Genomic DNA, 17849 nt, shown 5'->3' on the forward strand with positions numbered 1-17849 from the left:
TTATTAAAAATATCTTCTGTCAACTCCACTTGACTTCCTTGCAAAAGTAGCTGCTTGGAGCGAAGCTGCGATATTTGTGCATCTCTACCAGCAGCCAACAAATCTTTATCTGTTGTTCCACTAGACCCGCCTTCATTTCTGCCAAAATTTATGTTGGTTTTTGAAAAGCACCAAACTTACAAATCACACTGATTGTATTATAATAGGATTTTCCTACATTACTGACTTCAATGATCAAGGAAGATTATTAGGCATGGCATTTATAGCAGTGCAAACCGATGTTACTGCCAATAAAAAAATGAAACGCAACCGAAAAGTACTATCAGCATCATATTATATATGGTTTATTTGGTATTTTTGACAAACCTCTTTTAGTAAAAATAAAAAGACTGAATATGGATCATATTAAAAAGGAAACTTTAATAATTATCAGCAGAAGAGAAACATGTCTCTCACCTGTTCCTGCTCTTTGGATGAGGAGCGTCGCCTCGGCTCCAACCGGACACTCTTTGAGCATTTCCACCACCCGTCCGTGTCCGGCTGCAGCCACCGGCTGCTGGTTCACCTCCAGGATCAGGTCTCCCTCGATCAGCCCCGACGCCCCCTGAGAACCTGGCTCCAGGACCTGTACACACCCACACAACACACACACTGTGAACACACAGGATTTGATGGAGATGTTTTCCAATCTCGTAAACACAAATGTTAAACTGGAAACCACGACCGAAAAAAACTTTGATGTGAGTGAAAAACTGCAATTGGTTGATTTTATAACAGGAATAGTCGTTATTCTTGTTATGACTAGATTCATATTTTTCAAAAAGACATTTAGACATTTAAAAAATCTCAAAGAATTTTTTTAATGTATAAACGGTTTTAAAAGGCATGCATAGTTTTTTTTTGTTTTTGACACACTGACATGGTTATTCTTCAAAACATTGTTGAACACCTTTAATGTTGAATTACACAGTTTTTACTTTTAAATAATAATAGCTGGATAAATATAATAAATAGCATCAACTCTAGTTTATTTCTTACAGCCAGGAGATCGTTTCGTCTTCCTTCATTATTGTGTTATTAGAAGGCAGACCCTCCACAGGCTGAGCTCACATGGTTCTTACCATCTCATTCTACTCCTGTTTGCGTTGAATAGATTAAGTTATCCTGACTTGTTGTAACTTTGCTTTAAGTGTGTAACTGAACTTTACTAGTTAGTTTAATGGAGCAGAAACAGTTTCTCACTGAAACAACAACACAGTGAGACACCACACAGGTCTGAGCCCGGTCATTTCAGGATTATTTACGGTCTACTGTACGAGCAGAGAGACGATCATCACACATCACCTGCTTGACGCGCTGACCAGTGGGGCTGTCGGCGATCGTGAACCCGAATCCTTCTGCCCCTTTCACCATAGTAACGGTGAGAAGCTCTGACGCTTGTGCTGCTACGCCGGCGGTGCCGGCTGTCCCCGAGGAGGCCATGGATACGTTATCATCGTGAGGTGTGAGTGCTGACGCAGAACCCGGCGTGGTGGGCGGCAGGGACGAGCCGTCCAAGCGTGTGTCCCCAGGGTGAGAGGCCCCAGCCTGGGCCAAGGGATGAGCCGGCAGCTGAGAGCTCAGAGACAGATACTCCAGGTAGGGGTCGTAGCTGCTGCGGCCGTTCACCACCAGGGGGCGGTGCTCCAGGCCGATGGGTGTGAGAGAGGTGTTCGCTGCAGCGCTGGGATCCTCAGGGTCAAAGGGCAGAGGGTAGCCTCTACAGAGCACCAGCGTGACGCTCTGACCAATGGGAACAGACTGGAAAAGCTTGACGACATCAGCGTGTGTGGTGCCGAGCACGCAGATGTCGTTAATGTAGACGATGACATCACCTGAGAGGGGAGGGGGTAAGAGAGGCACAACAGCTTCAGTCACACTCACGACACATCATGTAACGCGTCAGACAACACGACTCGGCATGAGTGGTAAACAAAAAATAGAACATGTCACAATCTGGAAACATCTGCTACACGTGTGTGTGGGATCAGATACACACTTTACAGAAACTAGGCGCAAAACGTGAAGCGCAACTGAAAGTTGGGACAATATATAAAACATTAATGAAATAGAATGTGATCATGTCGTAATTCGTTTTGACATTCAGCTCAATAGAAGACATCACAGAGACGATACATCTGAAAAATCACCAGCAGGAACTCAGAAAGTACATTTAATTAGTGGTGTGTTAAAAAACTCCATGAGTTGTTGATCGTTGTAATTCAGTAAATCATTTTTGAGGCGATGGAGACAAAACCACAAGTGTGACTAGACAATTTGGCATCTGCGTGGCGTTTATGATATTAACACTCCTGTCTATTCTCTGCAAACATTTAATGCATTAAAATAATGTTGTTCATTCATTTTCCACAAATTCTCATTGTATTAAATAAGTAATACATTCTGTTGCTTTCTACATACATGATGAAGTGCTTATGATCTCGTGCGAGCGCTACACTGTCATCCATTTAGTTTCACCACAGCCTAATTTTTATGTTCACCAGTTACAATTTCAAAAATCCGGCAATAGGTCCTCCATCATGTCTGCTGCAGCTGAACAATAGGAAAGTTACAGATTTCAGCTTTAGAGTTACAGCACCATGACAAATGCACCTGCCTAAAACACTCTACTTCACACTTACCAAGGTACAATCTGTCACACTTGCACACACTCCCATGTGCATGTGTGTCAATAAACACACACCTTACATGTTACATGCACATGTATGTAGAATTTTGCATAGCAATGCTGCATAGCCCAAATAGAGCAGTTAATGTCAGCTGGGGGGGCGCCTCTGTGTGACTCTATGAAAGAGTGTGAATGTGACCTCATGCATGTCACTGAGAGGAGAGAGAGAGAGAGAGAGAGAGAGAGAGAGAGAAAGAGAGAGAGAGAGAGAGAGAGAGAGAGGAGAGGAGAGGAGAGGAGAGGAGAGGAGAGGAGAGGAGAGGAGAGGAGAGGAGAGGAGAGGAGAGGAGAGGAGAGGAGAGGAGAGGAGAGGAGAGGAGAGGAGAGGAGAGGAGAGGAGAGGAGAGGAGAGGAGAGGAGAGGAGAGGAGAGGAGAGGAGAGGAGAGGGCTGACAGACCTGAATACAAGGATAAAAAGAGACCAAATAGAGAGGAAGAAAGAGAAAGGGGATGAAAATATACTCAAGCTGAAAGCAGAGAAAGTGTCAGATGGCATGGTTAGATAAGGAGGCATCATAAAAGAAAGCTGGAGAAACAAAGAGAGAGATAGAGATGAAAGAAAAGTAGATGGAGTCCAGATACAGAGAAAATGATAGAGACATATAAGTGGAGCGCAGGAGCTGAGAGGAGGAATGAGGATTCCCAGCTACTAAATGAGCGGTTCAGGCAGCATCCATGTCCGGCCAGAGGCCAGCGCTCTGGTTCACAACACATTCTATAGAAATCCTCCAGGCCGACGGATCGGTCAGGCATAAAGTAAGTTTTACTTCTGTAAGCAACACGCAATCAAACCTGGTAACCCTGAGGACCACAAGAATCGACCTATGGAATGTTCTTTATGTACTCGGTCCGTGGTATGATTCTGTTAATGGATGCTTTCACTCTGAATGACATATAATTAATGATCAGGTAGAGAATTGGTGTGTGTGAAATGAACAGACAAATCTTAGACCTCCACACTCGACCTCTCTAACCACTAAGTAAGCTGTGACTGATTGCTGCTTTTGTGTTTGCTTTATGAACAAACGCACAACACAACACAAGAATAAGACATTATTTTACACACAGATAGACTGATGCACAATTGTTATAGGATAGCACTTGACAACTGGTGCTGATGTAATGATACCGCACCTGCAATCCTGCAGTAAAAGTGAAAATGAATCTCCTAATGAGTAGCTGTTGTGGGCTGGTGCCACTTATAGCCAATCAAATCAGTCCCTCTCACTCCCATTAGAAGCAGAGTGTTATAATCAGGGGTTTAAGTGGGATTTGGCAGTCGGGGGGAACCCGAATATCCATAGCAGTGGAAAGAGCCAGACTGGGTTCAGTAGAAAAAAATGTACTTAAATGAGTTATTAAACTATAACTATAACTCTAAACGTTAATTATATACGATTCAAACTCAGTTCATCTTCATGAGTCAACCTCTGTAAACACTACCCCACAAGAGTTAACACATTTAGGCCTTTATTTACTTACTGAAGGTGCAGCAACGGGTTATAATGGTTATAATGCACTGACAGAAGACATGAAAAGCAGAATGACAGAATGAAAAGCTCACTTCTTCTGGATGACAAAATGAAATTGGGAGCACAAAATAAATTATGTATTACTGCTTTCTTTGCCAGTCCCTGAAACCACAAAATCCCAATTTGGTGAAGCTCAGGCTGCACACAAAACACCTTGAAATACAATTAACCAGGACAAAAAGACATCCGATATTAAGCCTTAATCTCTGCTTAGTGGAACAATGATGTGTGAAATTACTGCTCCGTCAGTGATGTTATGTTTTCAAGTTGAAAACAACTAGATTCAATTTTAAATTGAATTCAGTACAACATTAACCTGAAGACAAGATACAGTATCAGAGATGGCGACAGAGAGCATGTGTTGGATGTTAACCCTCTGTGGACTCTACTAGCCTTTCAGGTGTAACTAGGATTGATGGAGATGACCCAACAGTTATATAAAAAAACAAACAGATGAAATGAAATTAAACCTGTGAGCAAAAGCTGTCACACTTGATCTAGCCAAGTGGAACACGAAGCTCAGCTGACAGAGAACCGAGGCCAGTGTTGTAAAAATAATCAACAGCAAGTGCATGCAGTTTATTTAAACGCCTGCTCACCCGCTGCATGTGAAAATGTGTTACCTGTGTCCATCTTCCCGTCCTGAGCGGCGGGCCCGTCCGGTATTACACTCTTCACCTGCAGGAACTCATCAGGCTCATCACCCCCTATAATCGTGAAGCCAAATCCCATATTGCTCTTCTGCAAGGCCGTTGACAGGAAGTTGCCCTTCAACTGAGTTGGGTCCCTCGTAAACAGTGGTTTCTCTGTCGGGGGAGAAGACTGATATTTCTGACAACCTTCATAATAACAGACACTGTTATTTCACTAAGTAAAAGCATTTCACACAGAAAAGCACCAACAAAAGTACATTTGCCTTAATTCTTTATACAATGACTCCTTGTATAAATTTAGAGACAGTACATTATTCCCTGGTCTTTATAATCTGTTATTCTCTGCATGCCTGGATTATGAGCCTCAGGGTGAGCTTGGTCTCAGATTCCTGCACAAGTAATCTTAACTTGATCTTGTGCATTACAATTTTGTGCATCTGCCCCATCAAATACTCATAAAACTCATTCTAAGAAATAGATTAGGACAACTTTAATATAAAATACATGTATACGTGCATATATAGCACAGATGAGGGGGCATTGGTGGAACTAATACCAATGCGATGCTCCATGCACATCCTCTCTGCATTTTCATATTTGCAATAGTATGCATACAGTACTCATTGCGTACCTCTGTATATGGTGGGCAGTGGGAGAGTGGAGAGTCCCTGGCTCTGCATCTGCCTCTGCTGCTCCAGGCGTCTCTTGGCTTCTAGGACCGGGTTCTCAAACTGAGTCCTTCGATTGATGTGACTGAAAATACAATACATGCTTACAAATAATAGGGAGGGAGTAATTAAAAGCCTAAAGCCAAAAACAGCAACGTGACACACTACAGTCCTTCATTTCACTAGTATTTCTACAAAGTGTGGTCATTTCAGTGGGTAAAATCATTCAAACTCCACAGAGCAATATTTGGCCCCCTGGTAGGAGAAAGCGTTGCTTCCTTGTGTCCCATCGAGAATCAACAGCACATCGCATTTATTTGTCGATGGATACTGAATTACCAGGACTGGATTTGCTCTCACAGACTACGGCATCTGAAATAGTGGGCAGATGTACAACCCAAGACAAATGTTCAATGACCCAAAGTACAGTTTCAGACAAGATTTATGAACGTGGTTAACACAAGACCCTGACATTTAACCGTAATCGTCGGCGTTTGCCAACATTACAGCCAGAATATCTCCATAGGGTATAAAGCAGGGAAAGTTATGGAGACTATATGTTGCCTCAGTGCAAACTAGATCAGACACAGACGCCGCTGCTGCTGCAAAAACATAATTTTGCCTGAGTGGATAGACTACAGTAAACCCTCTGCCACAGACAAATGAGAGCAAGCTGTTATGACAATCCCAAAACTTCAAATGAATTTAAAAATAGATGAAAACATCAAATGAAGAAACTTAGACCAGGTGCATCTTCAGTAAGTTTAACCCTCCAATGCAAAATCACATTTTCCATGGAAAAACATTCATTTATATAAAACCTAAATATCACAAGGAAAAACTTCTGATCCGCATTAATTTGAGTATAAAGAAATTGTAAAACTAGACTGTATGTATGTGGTGAAGATATATACAGTATGTTCTGGACAGAAAAGACCACCATTCAGAGTCACCTAAAACAAAATGTTTCCACTGAAACAACCCCCCCCCCCACTAAAATTAGTATAATCTTATACACTGTTATAATCCCCAAAGGGAAATTAAGAACGCACACTCTAGTTTTTGATAGTCAATCACACACATGCATATTAGTGTGTACAGGCCCCTGTAATACACACAACCACACACAAGGGGGCCTGTAAGCACGCAGGGGAGGTAGTGGAGCTCCTTCATGGTGCGCCTAAATGAGCAGCTTGTGAGGGGGGAAGGCGCCTTGCTCAAAGGCGCCTCGGCAGTGCTCCGGAGGTGAGCTGACACCTCCCACTGTCAGCTCGCCTCTGGATGTTTTTTTTAGGGGGGTGGGAGCGGGAATCGAACTGCCGATCTCAGAACATTGGACAACCCGCTCTACCGACCGCTTTACCACTGAGCCACTAGGGTGTATGTTCTCAGTTCTTTAGTTGTCACCTCCTATAACACCATAGTATAGTGTTATAATAAATAGTATAGTGTTATAATTAGTTATATGATGCACTTTAATTTAAATTTTTCTTTATTTTTAACGTTTTTTTTAAGTTATTGCAGTTTAAAATCGTATTTTCTCAGTGAGAAGTAAAAATAAAGGAGAATTTAGTCAGTCATAATTGACAATGAAGCATTGTGAACCACAGAAATGCATTTCCTGTGCAACAGAGCAGCTGACTTAACTAAGTCACCGGTGAAACTTACTCCACATAGTAGCTGCCGTAGATGGGGTCATCTATCTTCTCCCAGCCATAGGGCAGCTCTGAGAAAAAAGACAAGGGAAATGAAGTCAGTTTATGCTGAGAGCAGGAGAAACTAGATACTAAACCACTGAGGTGACACCACATGAATCTTGGGGCTCACAGCTACACACTCCCATGGCGCTCCTTTAACAGACAGACGACACTTGGATACGCGGCGGCAGCTTCTTCATGGTGACATGAATCCCAGACAACAATTCAAAGAAAGGCAGGAAGGAAAGAAGATTCAAATCATCACAAACATCTCATCCTGCCTTCTCTGTCTCGTAGTCTCTTCCTTTTGTTACGTATACAAATCCTTTAAGGCCAAATACCTTCACCATATTTGCCTCCTTTTTCTTTCACCCACTCTTACACCCACTCTATGATCCCTTGGACGGTTTCCATGTGTTGTTCCTTCCTCTGGTTCTTTGTTCCCTCCTTACTCCATCCATGTCTGCTGATTTAGATCTCCTCTCTCTATCCTAAAAGAACTAGGTCACGCTCTGCTAAAAATCCTGTACTCCATGACCTTCTTCTCTAATTCACTTCTCCAAACTTTTTACAGACATACTAAACAAACAGTGCAGTATAATGAGTTCCCACTGCCACTGGATGCTTTGCTTTTCAGCATTAACATTCAGCTTTCACCAACAAATAAGTTATACAACAAGGGAGAGACCTTGATCTGCCTGACAAAACCACCTTTCAGACCCACCTTAAAAGTTTCCACAAAAATCCCCAGAAGCACAATTTGTAGAAAGTTCAAAACATCTGAAGTTCACACACACACACACACAGACATATATATATATATATATATATATATATATATATATATATATATATATATATATATATATATATATATATATATGTATATATATATATATATATATATATACATGTGTCTGTGTATTATATGTACTGTATATAATATATTATATAAGGGGCGGCACGGTGGCGCAGTGAGTAGCGCTGTCGGCGCACAGCAAGGTGATTCCAGGTTCGCGTCCTGCTCTGTGTGGAGTTTGATGCGCTCCCCGTGTCTGTGTGGGTTCTCTCCGGGTTCTCCATCTTCTTCCCACCTCCACAAACATGCGCTTCAGGTTAATTGGTTGGTCTTAAATTTTCCATAGGTGTGAGTGTGTGCGTGTGTGTTTGTCTGTTTTCATGTGGCTCCGTGTTGCAATGGCGGATTCGCCCAGAGTGTACACTGTCTCACGCCCTATGGCAGTGAAAGGAGCGGTTAAGGAAAATGAATGAATGAATATATTATGCATATATAAATATACTCTATATATATTTTTTAAATATTGTTTTTCTGTCAAAGAAATAAAAGAACGATTGAGGTGTGTGCAGATGAGATCTGATTTGTGTCAAAGTTGTGTGTTGGTATCAGGTGGGGAACACCTTACAAATTCAAGAAAATTTTGTGTGCAAATGTTCAAAACCAAACAACTCCGGCTACAGCTGAAACCAACAGCAACACTTTAAGAGGCATAAAAAAATCAACACATATCAGTCTGCTTGACTTTTCATCTGAACTACATTCATAGTCAATAAGGATTCATTTACAAAAACGATGGTGTTCAGAAAGTAAAAACACTAAATATATTGACTACTGCCTTCAAATGAATATAGGCTGGAGAAAATTTAAATTCATTATATTCCTTATAAATTGATATTTGTACAACATGCAACGTGATTTGGAATCAGCCAGGCATTTATAAACCCAGTCCAAAACACTGACCCTGAAGTCTTTCAGATTCACACAAGCACACATTTATTTGCTTTGTGTGAAGCTGATGCTGTGGCATCTTCCGTAATGTAATGTAATCATGAAGATTTATGATTGTGATATCAATCATCTGTGTGTGTGTGTGTGTGTGTGTGTGTGTGTGTGTGTGTGTGTGTGTGTGTGTGTGTGTGTGTTTGTGTGTGTGTGTGTGTCCTGGCTGTGGACCCTGCTGACTGTGTGGCTGAAGGTGAGGGGGGCGCGTTCCAGAATAACGTTTGCTCTGCTCTCCTGCTGGCTCCAGCCGTCAGCGCCGCGCTGCAGTCGCCTCAGACGACCTCCTCCTCATCCAGGCAGAGACTTCAGATGGATTCAAATATCAAACCACCTTAAATTTCCTCCTACCCCGTCCATGAGCCACCTTAAATGTCAGCGTAACTCATCCACAAGTCACTTGCCCTCCCCTTAAAGTAAAAGAGAGACAGTTTCCATGGAAACCACCAGTGGAAGTCTTTTTTTTTTCCTCGCCTGAGCTCTCTGTCTTGTCTCTATTTCCTGCTTCTGAAACACAACGACAAAGAGAGAGCATTTGTGTGTGTGTGTGTGTGTGTGTGTGTGTGTGTTTTTATGCTTTCATGAGTCTATATTTGTGGTGTGGCTGGACTGTGTTTGCATGTCTGTACGAGCGAACTGGTTATCCTCCCTGACACCAAACCAAACACCTCATCACCCGTCTCCGTCTGGCAGGAGCACCCAGGGCCTTGCTCATGTGTTCAGCTCCTTGTTTGTGTGTGTCTGTATTGGTGTCTCTCTTGACATGAAGTCTAATTGTGCTTCCCCTGCATCAGATGACTCACCTTCCCTCTCACATCGTCTCCCCGCACACCCCGCAGCCAGGATGAACTTATCTGACTCACAGAGAGGAAATTAGCCATTAACTATTTTATTTTGTCCCTCATCGTGCTTCTCAAGGAAATGATGAACCATCAAGTACCAGAGAGTATTAAAGAATGTAATCATGTGGTTTATCAGTATTATTGGTATCATCTCATCTCAATAATCATGACCTCATGCACAATTTACCAAGTTTACTTAAAATTACAATGCTAATATGCTAATGATCAGCAGGTATAATGCTATTATTTTGTTCATCTCAGTTTAGCATTAGCCAATTAGCACTAAATAAAGCACACTAGCATAGAATATCAGTCATTTGAGGGAGCAGGTGGTCAAACTGACATTAGGATCTTGATCTGATGAAAATGTAATCCGTATTGAACCGAGTCAGCTTCGTGTTTCAATGAAGAGGAAAACAGGAAGTGAATAGAAACACAAAAATCACAGGATGACATAAATAGAAAGAGAGATGATCCTGATCCAAACAGGACTGAGTGTGATGACAGTAAGTCAGCAGTGACCTTCCATCACTGACTGACAGTGGGTGAATTCACTTTGAGTCCCTCCATCTCCATTTGGCTCTTGTTCTAGTCAAGAGGAAACCCTGACAGAGCGTCCTTCTGCTCATCATCATCATCATCTTCCTCCAGCAGGATCATTTATAATATTTAGTTTCTTTATGCTATCTCTCTCCTCATCTCCTAATTATCTAGTCTGGACAGTGAGAATTCCTGCCTCTACATTATTTGAAGCAAAGTGTTTTTTGTCCACAGCATCAGGATCTCTTTGAAACTGTCATGAGAATTTGTGGCAAAGCTGGAACTGAAACCAACAGTTTGCATGATGTGAGGCTAATCCCACTCTATTCTCACAAGTAAAGGCGTACAGGTTTATGTTACATAACAATAGACTTGCCTGAAAAAAAGACTGCAGACAAACCAGATCTGTGGTGACAAGCCTTTGAACTCTTGGAGTCATCCTCAGCATATAGATGAAATACAACATACACAAAAGATTAACATTTACGCTAAAACATGAATAGAAACATGCATCTCCTCAAAGTCACTCAGAATGAAGCCTGTGTGTGAGAGGAAACCACAATATTGGGTAAGTGTATAGATGCACAACGAGGAAGAAACTAACAGGGAATAAGAAGAAGGAAGATGCAAAAGCAGTCCTGATGTAAGTCTGGATGTCTGTCCGCTTCCTGCCTGAGGCGGTGAGAGTCTGGGAAATCCTTCAGGCAGAAGGGCAGTTAAAAGCAGCTCCACCTCTTCCTGCTGTTCCCTCCCAACATTTATTGTTAATTCACATTCACTGTAGAATATGACATCCACAGCTACATCCATATTTAATTTTTTTTTTTTAAAACTACACTTCCATGACTGGGAGGAAAAAACTCTAAAATTGCATTTAAATTGTTATTTGGTGTACAAAAAAGTACAAAAAATGTATAAACATGGTAAAACAAACAGTACAGCACATTCGAGTAAGCAACAAGACACTACGATCATTAAAAGGAAGCAATAACAGTGTGAGTAATGTAATGAGCAGTGTGCTGGGATATATCAGTCTGTCATCTAAGCGGCTGTTGAACTGCTCATACTGAAAGAGAACTTTATACGCCTCTTAAACGCTTTCTGGAAGGCATCAATTTAACGGCGCTGCAAGAGGATGCGATGTGTCATCTAGGAGCTCCACAAACAATACACTAACAGCCTTTGATTGAACATCTTTAGCCGCTGGCGATCGCCTATGCATTATCTTTCTTTAACCACTCCTTCCCCAAAGTTAAAAGAGAAAAAAGACAGCATCAACTTCATATGGTAGAGAATCTGCAGACAAACAGAAAACAGAGGAGGCTGGAGGCGGGAAGTAAATATCTTTAACCCTCTGCTAAAATGGTTAATGTGGCGACTGACTGACTCTTAGAGCACTTTGCGCACTTTTCTAATCGCAAAGAAAGAGATAATCTGATTACATGTTAAGTGTTTTAAAGTGGCCAGTTGCTCAACTGAGGTTTTTTTCTTTCTAACTGGTTGATTAAGGTAAATGACACAGAGAACCAAAGTGAAATGCTCACATATTTTACCCTAAACATCTATATTGTGGTGAATAAGAAAAAATATGTTTATATTTTTAAGTTATTAATTCTGGTTTTATCAGCTTTTAATGACAACTAAAACCCATGGGGTTTGAATGAATGAATAAATTTTCATCCAGGTCACATGTTGTCATTTGATTGGTGCGGAGGTGATGAGATGGATCTGTCTTCATCTGTCTATACTAGCAATGTCTTAATGCTATAAAATGGAAAAACACTGCAGTAAAGCTGCGCTGTGCCTGGAGTGTCCCCTGCCTCATGCAAAAAAATTGAATAAAAAAAATTCAGACAAAGAAAGCAACAGCAGCACACTGTTACAAGAGCAAAAGTCAATCAATAGAGACTCGGGTGTGAGAGCCCAGCCGACATTGGTGGAAGGTGATTTGTTTGGTCGGAATGAAGCTGAAGTACATCGGCCACGTTTGTGAACTGACAACAGCAGTGCATGTCTGTGTGTGCATAGAGGGAGTTTGTGGCGAGCTGAGCAGTGATATTAGAATTCCTGTCACAGTTTGGCCCTTTACTGGGCAGAGGAAGAGAGGGAGGGATGGAGGATGGAGGCAAGAGAGAAAAGCAATGGAGAGGTGGAAAAATGAAAAGAGAAATTTGAAAGGGGAGAAAGAGAGAGATATGAAGAAGGGGCGCCCCGGGGAGAATGGACGGGAGAGAAGATTGAAGCGATGGAAGACAGGGAACAGGTACGGTATGTTGTGATTCAGATTTTGATTCTTATTCTGATAAATCCCATCGCGACCAAAGACATGTGAGATTGCTTCATCGTTATAAAAGTGAACACCCTGTGCCTTTGAGGGACTGACATCAGCACTGGACTGGACATCATAATAAAACACTGATATTACTTTTAGTCTCTGACATAGACTTTACACATATTTTATATGCGTACCTTGATTCAAACAGTTTGAAAAACCTTCTGAAGTAAAGGTCAGTCACAGTCTGTTTTGTATTTACTTGCCAACAAAACAATGAAAACCCCAAAAGGAGCAATTAAATCTCCAGTAATTAATATTAAGTAATATCTGTGTATCCTTGTCATGATATGACACCATAGATTACTATTGTTGTCTGACAACAACACGCTGTCACCAAGCGACAACAATCACCAAGCACTTCTAGGAACAAAAGAGTCTGAAGAACCATGATGATGATGATGAGCAAGAAACACTCTTTTGAAGCCAAGCCAAATATCATATTGTTGTCATGGAAACACAAAAAGTATTATATTGATTTTTTTATGAAAGGATTTCTTATTTCTCATCATTCATCTTCGCTATTTTTTTAGAGCAGGTATAAGTTGGAAATGCAAAAATCAGACGGTGTTTAAGTATAATTTGTCAAAGAAAAATAAATGTAATTGTTTTACACTTACGCCAAGACAAACACTTCAAAATACTCTAAGATGAATATTTCACCCCACAGGGAAAAAAATGTTTTAAATCCCAGAATATCAAATGGCACCACTTACACTTGATGAGTTTGAAAAGTTTTATCAAATATATTGAACAGTATTTCAAAATATTTTCTCTTTTCAGGGGACTGTTTCCTTCAATGTGATTTTACAAATCCATTATTTTCTCGTGTTTGGGCAACATTTACTAAAAGCAAAGCAATGCTGTACTTATGTACATAGTTTTGGTAATTTAGTGAAAAAATATTGAATGAAAGAGTTTTTTCTACCTATTTTGAAAATTATTTCCTACAAACAGAAAAAAAAGACTAATATCTCCTTTATGAGTGAGTACCACTCCTCAACCTATAGCATCACAGTGACGGAGGGTAAACGTAGGAACAAACAACACATTTACAAATGAGAGAGACCCACTAGTGCTGGAGGATGATCCTGATCAAAAAGAAGCTGAAACTGACAAAACAACATGAAGTCCAGACTGACCGTCTTCCCTGCATTCTTCCGGGGGCTTTGCTTTCTTCGCGAGCCGAGGATCCAGCCACGATGTCGTTTTGGTGTTGTGACTGGAAGAGAAGAAAAAAGACAAGCAAATGAAGACAATCAGCACGGCAAAGAAGAAACAGTGAAGACAAAGAGGCTGATGGAGAGGTTAAGAGAACGGGTGAGTACAAAGGAACACTAATGACCTGTGTGTGGGGTGAAGTGACCATTAATCCACTAATTAGGCCTCAGTTGCTTATTAGAGTGGGAAGAGAATGTTTCCACGGGTGTGAACGTGTGTGTTCGATTAGCGGCGCTCATTAGCATCAGTTTTTCAAACAGCGGGTCGGGAATACACAGTTTACATACCCAGCCCTACAGAAAACATGCTTTTAAAATACAAGTGCTGTGAAGAGCTTCGTTTCAAACTTTGTTCAACTTTGTTTTAAAATGTAAAGTTTCTCATTAAGTGAAATATTTAAAGCGTGGAGGAGACATAGGCCTAGAGCAACACTGTTTCAGACTGAAAACTTGTGTTTTAATGTAAAACATTTATTCAAAATTATTTTCCTCTCACTCAATGAAGTAGACCTCCCCCTTCTCTGTGTAGGCCATCTCCCAGTTGTCAGGCAGGGGCCCCAGCTCCTCCTCGTCTACGTCAGGAACTTTTGCGGGGGATTCCAAGGGAGATTTGGGGGCCTCCTCTCCTTCGTTGGGGGGTTCTGCAGAGGCTGGGGCCTGGATGGATGCTTCAGCAGCAACCTCCCCAGAGGCGTCTGTGCTCTTGTCCTCATGTTCACTGGACTCTGTGGAGCACACACAAAGTTATTCTCACACACACACACACACACACACACACACACACACACACACACACACACACACACACACACACACACACACACACACACAGACCCTACAACAGGTCATGCATGATGAGTCATAGCCAGGCCACTGGAAAGCTATGGACCCCCGGGGGGGGGGGGGGGGGGTGAGAGAGAGAGAGAGAGAGAGAGAGAGAGAGAGAGAGAGAGAGAGAGAGAGAGAGAGAGAGAGAGAGAGAGAGAGAGAGAGAGAGAGAGAGAGAGAGAGAGAGAGAGAGAGAGAGAGAGAGAGAGAGAGAGAGAGAGGAGGGAGAGGTAGGCTAGGGGATGATGAGCACAAGGAGAAAACAAAATGGGGATGTCAGAAATGGAAAAACTAACAGAGACTGTAGGGGTCAGAGACCGAGTTAGAAATACGAGGAAATTATTTCTGAGTGAGGAGGAACATTTGTGGATGTAGAGAGAGGAATGCCAAAGTATGTACTATTGCTGCTGGAACTTTATATACAAACCTGACAAAATCAATAATGAATAATAAAGCCATTGTGTCCAGAAGCATTTTATTTCCTTGCGAATAGCCAACAGGTCTCACTCTTGTGGAATGACAACTGAACAGAAGAGACTTCTAGATTTATTAACACAGCAAACACACCTGTGAGAGAATGGGTTAAAAAAAAACCCCAATACATTTTAAATAGATGGATGAGAGAAGGAGGGCAGAAGGGACAGCAGCACAGAGATGAAGAGAAAAGCAAAAGAGGTCAGAAGGAAGTGGATGATAGAGGGGAGGAAGAGAGATTGGAGCGTCGGGGTATTATTAGAAACAAGGACAAAGGCCAGTGGCGGGAGAGCAAAGACTGCAGGACGGCTGGGAAATGAGAGGACAGAGAGACAGGAGTCGAGTCCAAAATGATGCTCCAGACAATGATCACAGTGGAGACATTAAGGTGCCCTTGTGCATTCTGTTATATAAGGTAACTAAGCAATTTACACTAATGCAAATAAAGCCTGTTAATGTCTGTAATGACCGTTCAGAGTGTAGTTTGTTTTCAGATTTGTATTTTCATCTACATGCGTTGGGACGCATAAATAACAGACATGAAGGTGGACTAATGGAGGTGAGAGAATTGTCATTTACAAGACAATGAAAAGGAAGCGATAATAAAAAAAAGAAAGGCGATAAAAAGGAAAGGTAACAACTGCTATAACAACTGACTTGTTTTTTAATAGTTTTACTCAATCACACCAATAAGACAGTAATAAATAACCCAGAGGGATGATGCAAGCTTTCACACAACATTTTCTCCTCGCCTTATTAGGTGTAAAATCTCATTATGGTCGCAGTACTGTTAAAACAGATCATGTGTGAATCTAATTTCAGTCACAAGTAGATGGAAAATGTAGCAGAAAACATTGAAACAGGAAACTGATTTTTTTTGTTGTTGTTGTGCATCAGCACCTGGTGTGATGGCCACTCCGTTGCCGTTGACAACTGGGCTCTCCTCTTCCTCTTCCTCTGGCGGCTCCAGGCTGGCACGTTGCTCCATGTTGCTGACTGACTGGTTCCTCTTCCTCTTGCCCTGGGCACTGGGCCGGGCTCCAGGCAGCAGGGCCTCACTCACATTCAGAGGAGGTGCTGCGGGTGACGGCTCCGCTGGGGGTTTGGGTGTGCCGTAGAAGTTGTCTGATGGCAAAGAAGCATAGCATCACTTGTGTTAGAGTTGGTCTCAGGTGAGGTAACACTCTGTTTACACACTGAACCCTCATGGGAATAGAACCACTGACGGACCTGGTGAGGTGGTCTAACAGGGGGTTCTCCAGAGTGAACTGATCGCCTTAAAACATGAACTGATGAAGGATCCAGTGCTGTAAATAAAGCTTTTTCTAAACTCTCCCACAATCTTAAAAGAAAAATCATTCAAAATACAAAATGATGACCTAATAAAAGATAGAAATAGACAGAACAATGAAAACTCTAACTTTTTATTAAATAACCCTTATTCAGATACAGATTATTAGTCTCTATCCTGGACAAAACCAAAGAAAGTCTTGCTTCCAAAAATAGAAAAAAACGTATCCATTGCTACAAGCCTGACGATCCAAGTGTCACCAAAACCAAAATCTGTAAGTCTGCTATCAGACAGACGAACAGACAAACACATGTAGTCACCATGACGTCCTTAATGGAGGGAAGAATTCTGTGAACCGTCATATAGGTGACTCAGCTTGAAAAGGAATTTCATATAATTATATTATAATTTTACAATAATTATAATTTTACTCAGACGGCTCAAATTCTCTTTGAAAGATATCAGGTGCACTTCAGCAGATCAGCAAAACATTTCAACCATGTACTGTGGGTTCTGTCAGATTCTGTCCAGGTTCAGCTTATGGTTTGTTCTGATGAACAGATGCACATGTACGAACACTAATATGTTCACATATTTACTCACAGTTCTTGGGTCCAATGCAACTTTCGCTCTGCTGTTACGTTGAGTTAGCGATTTATTAATTTACCACAGGTCTGTTATTCTTAATTAAGGTGAATCTTCCAAAACTCCATTGTTCCTTTAAACAGGCGTGGGACTGTATATTTGGAGAAAGATTATTAAAAATGCCACAACTGGCCTATTTTTCTTTAACAGCAGATTTCATCATTACTAAGTTTAAGGGGGGCAATTTAAGCATTCCCGAAAACTATACAAAAACTTCTCCTAAAATGAGTAATAAATTAAAAACAAATACTATACAAATATGTCATCAAGGCCAGGCAAGATCACTGTACTTATTCTTGCTGAAAAACCCATGAAGCTATTATAAAACACAATAAACAGTCTGCAGAAACAACTACAGGACCATATAATGAATGACTATTTTTGTCTGTATGTTCTCTATGGTTTTGTTCTAGTTAACACTGTAGCTCAAGCATTTAGCGTGAAGTATTCCTCCCTGTAAATATCTCTCTTACTGCACATGAATTTCATTATAAGATTTGACTAAAACTGTGATCTACACAAACAAAATCTCGGCTGCATCATTCCACCCATGCCGGTGCAAGCATCTCTATTTGGAGTTGCAGGGTAAGAATAAATGCAG

At 41.3% G+C, this 17849-nt stretch overlaps 1 protein-coding gene across 7 annotated transcripts in view; it reads right to left on the reverse strand.

The window, feature by feature from the left end:
- LOC137593447 (membrane-associated guanylate kinase, WW and PDZ domain-containing protein 2-like) overlaps positions 1-17849 on the reverse strand; it is a 68648-nt gene that overhangs the window by 16584 nt on the left and 34215 nt on the right. For all 7 annotated transcript variants that reach the window (XM_068312146.1, XM_068312145.1, XM_068312143.1 and 4 more), the window contains exons 4-11: positions 16213-16437; positions 14507-14735; positions 13933-14012; positions 7250-7307; positions 5545-5666; positions 4884-5066; positions 1345-1874; positions 457-625 (exon numbers count right to left, since the gene is read on the reverse strand). In XM_068312146.1, the coding sequence (XP_068168247.1) occupies positions 457-625; positions 1345-1874; positions 4884-5066; positions 5545-5666; positions 7250-7307; positions 13933-14012; positions 14507-14735; positions 16213-16437 (1596 nt within the window). The remainder of the gene's footprint in view (positions 1-456; positions 626-1344; positions 1875-4883; positions 5067-5544; positions 5667-7249; positions 7308-13932; positions 14013-14506; positions 14736-16212; positions 16438-17849) is intronic.

The sequence above is a fragment of the Antennarius striatus genome, chromosome 4, assembly GCF_040054535.1.
Source record: "Antennarius striatus isolate MH-2024 chromosome 4, ASM4005453v1, whole genome shotgun sequence".
In the NCBI taxonomy this organism is placed as follows: Eukaryota; Metazoa; Chordata; class Actinopteri; order Lophiiformes; family Antennariidae; genus Antennarius; species Antennarius striatus.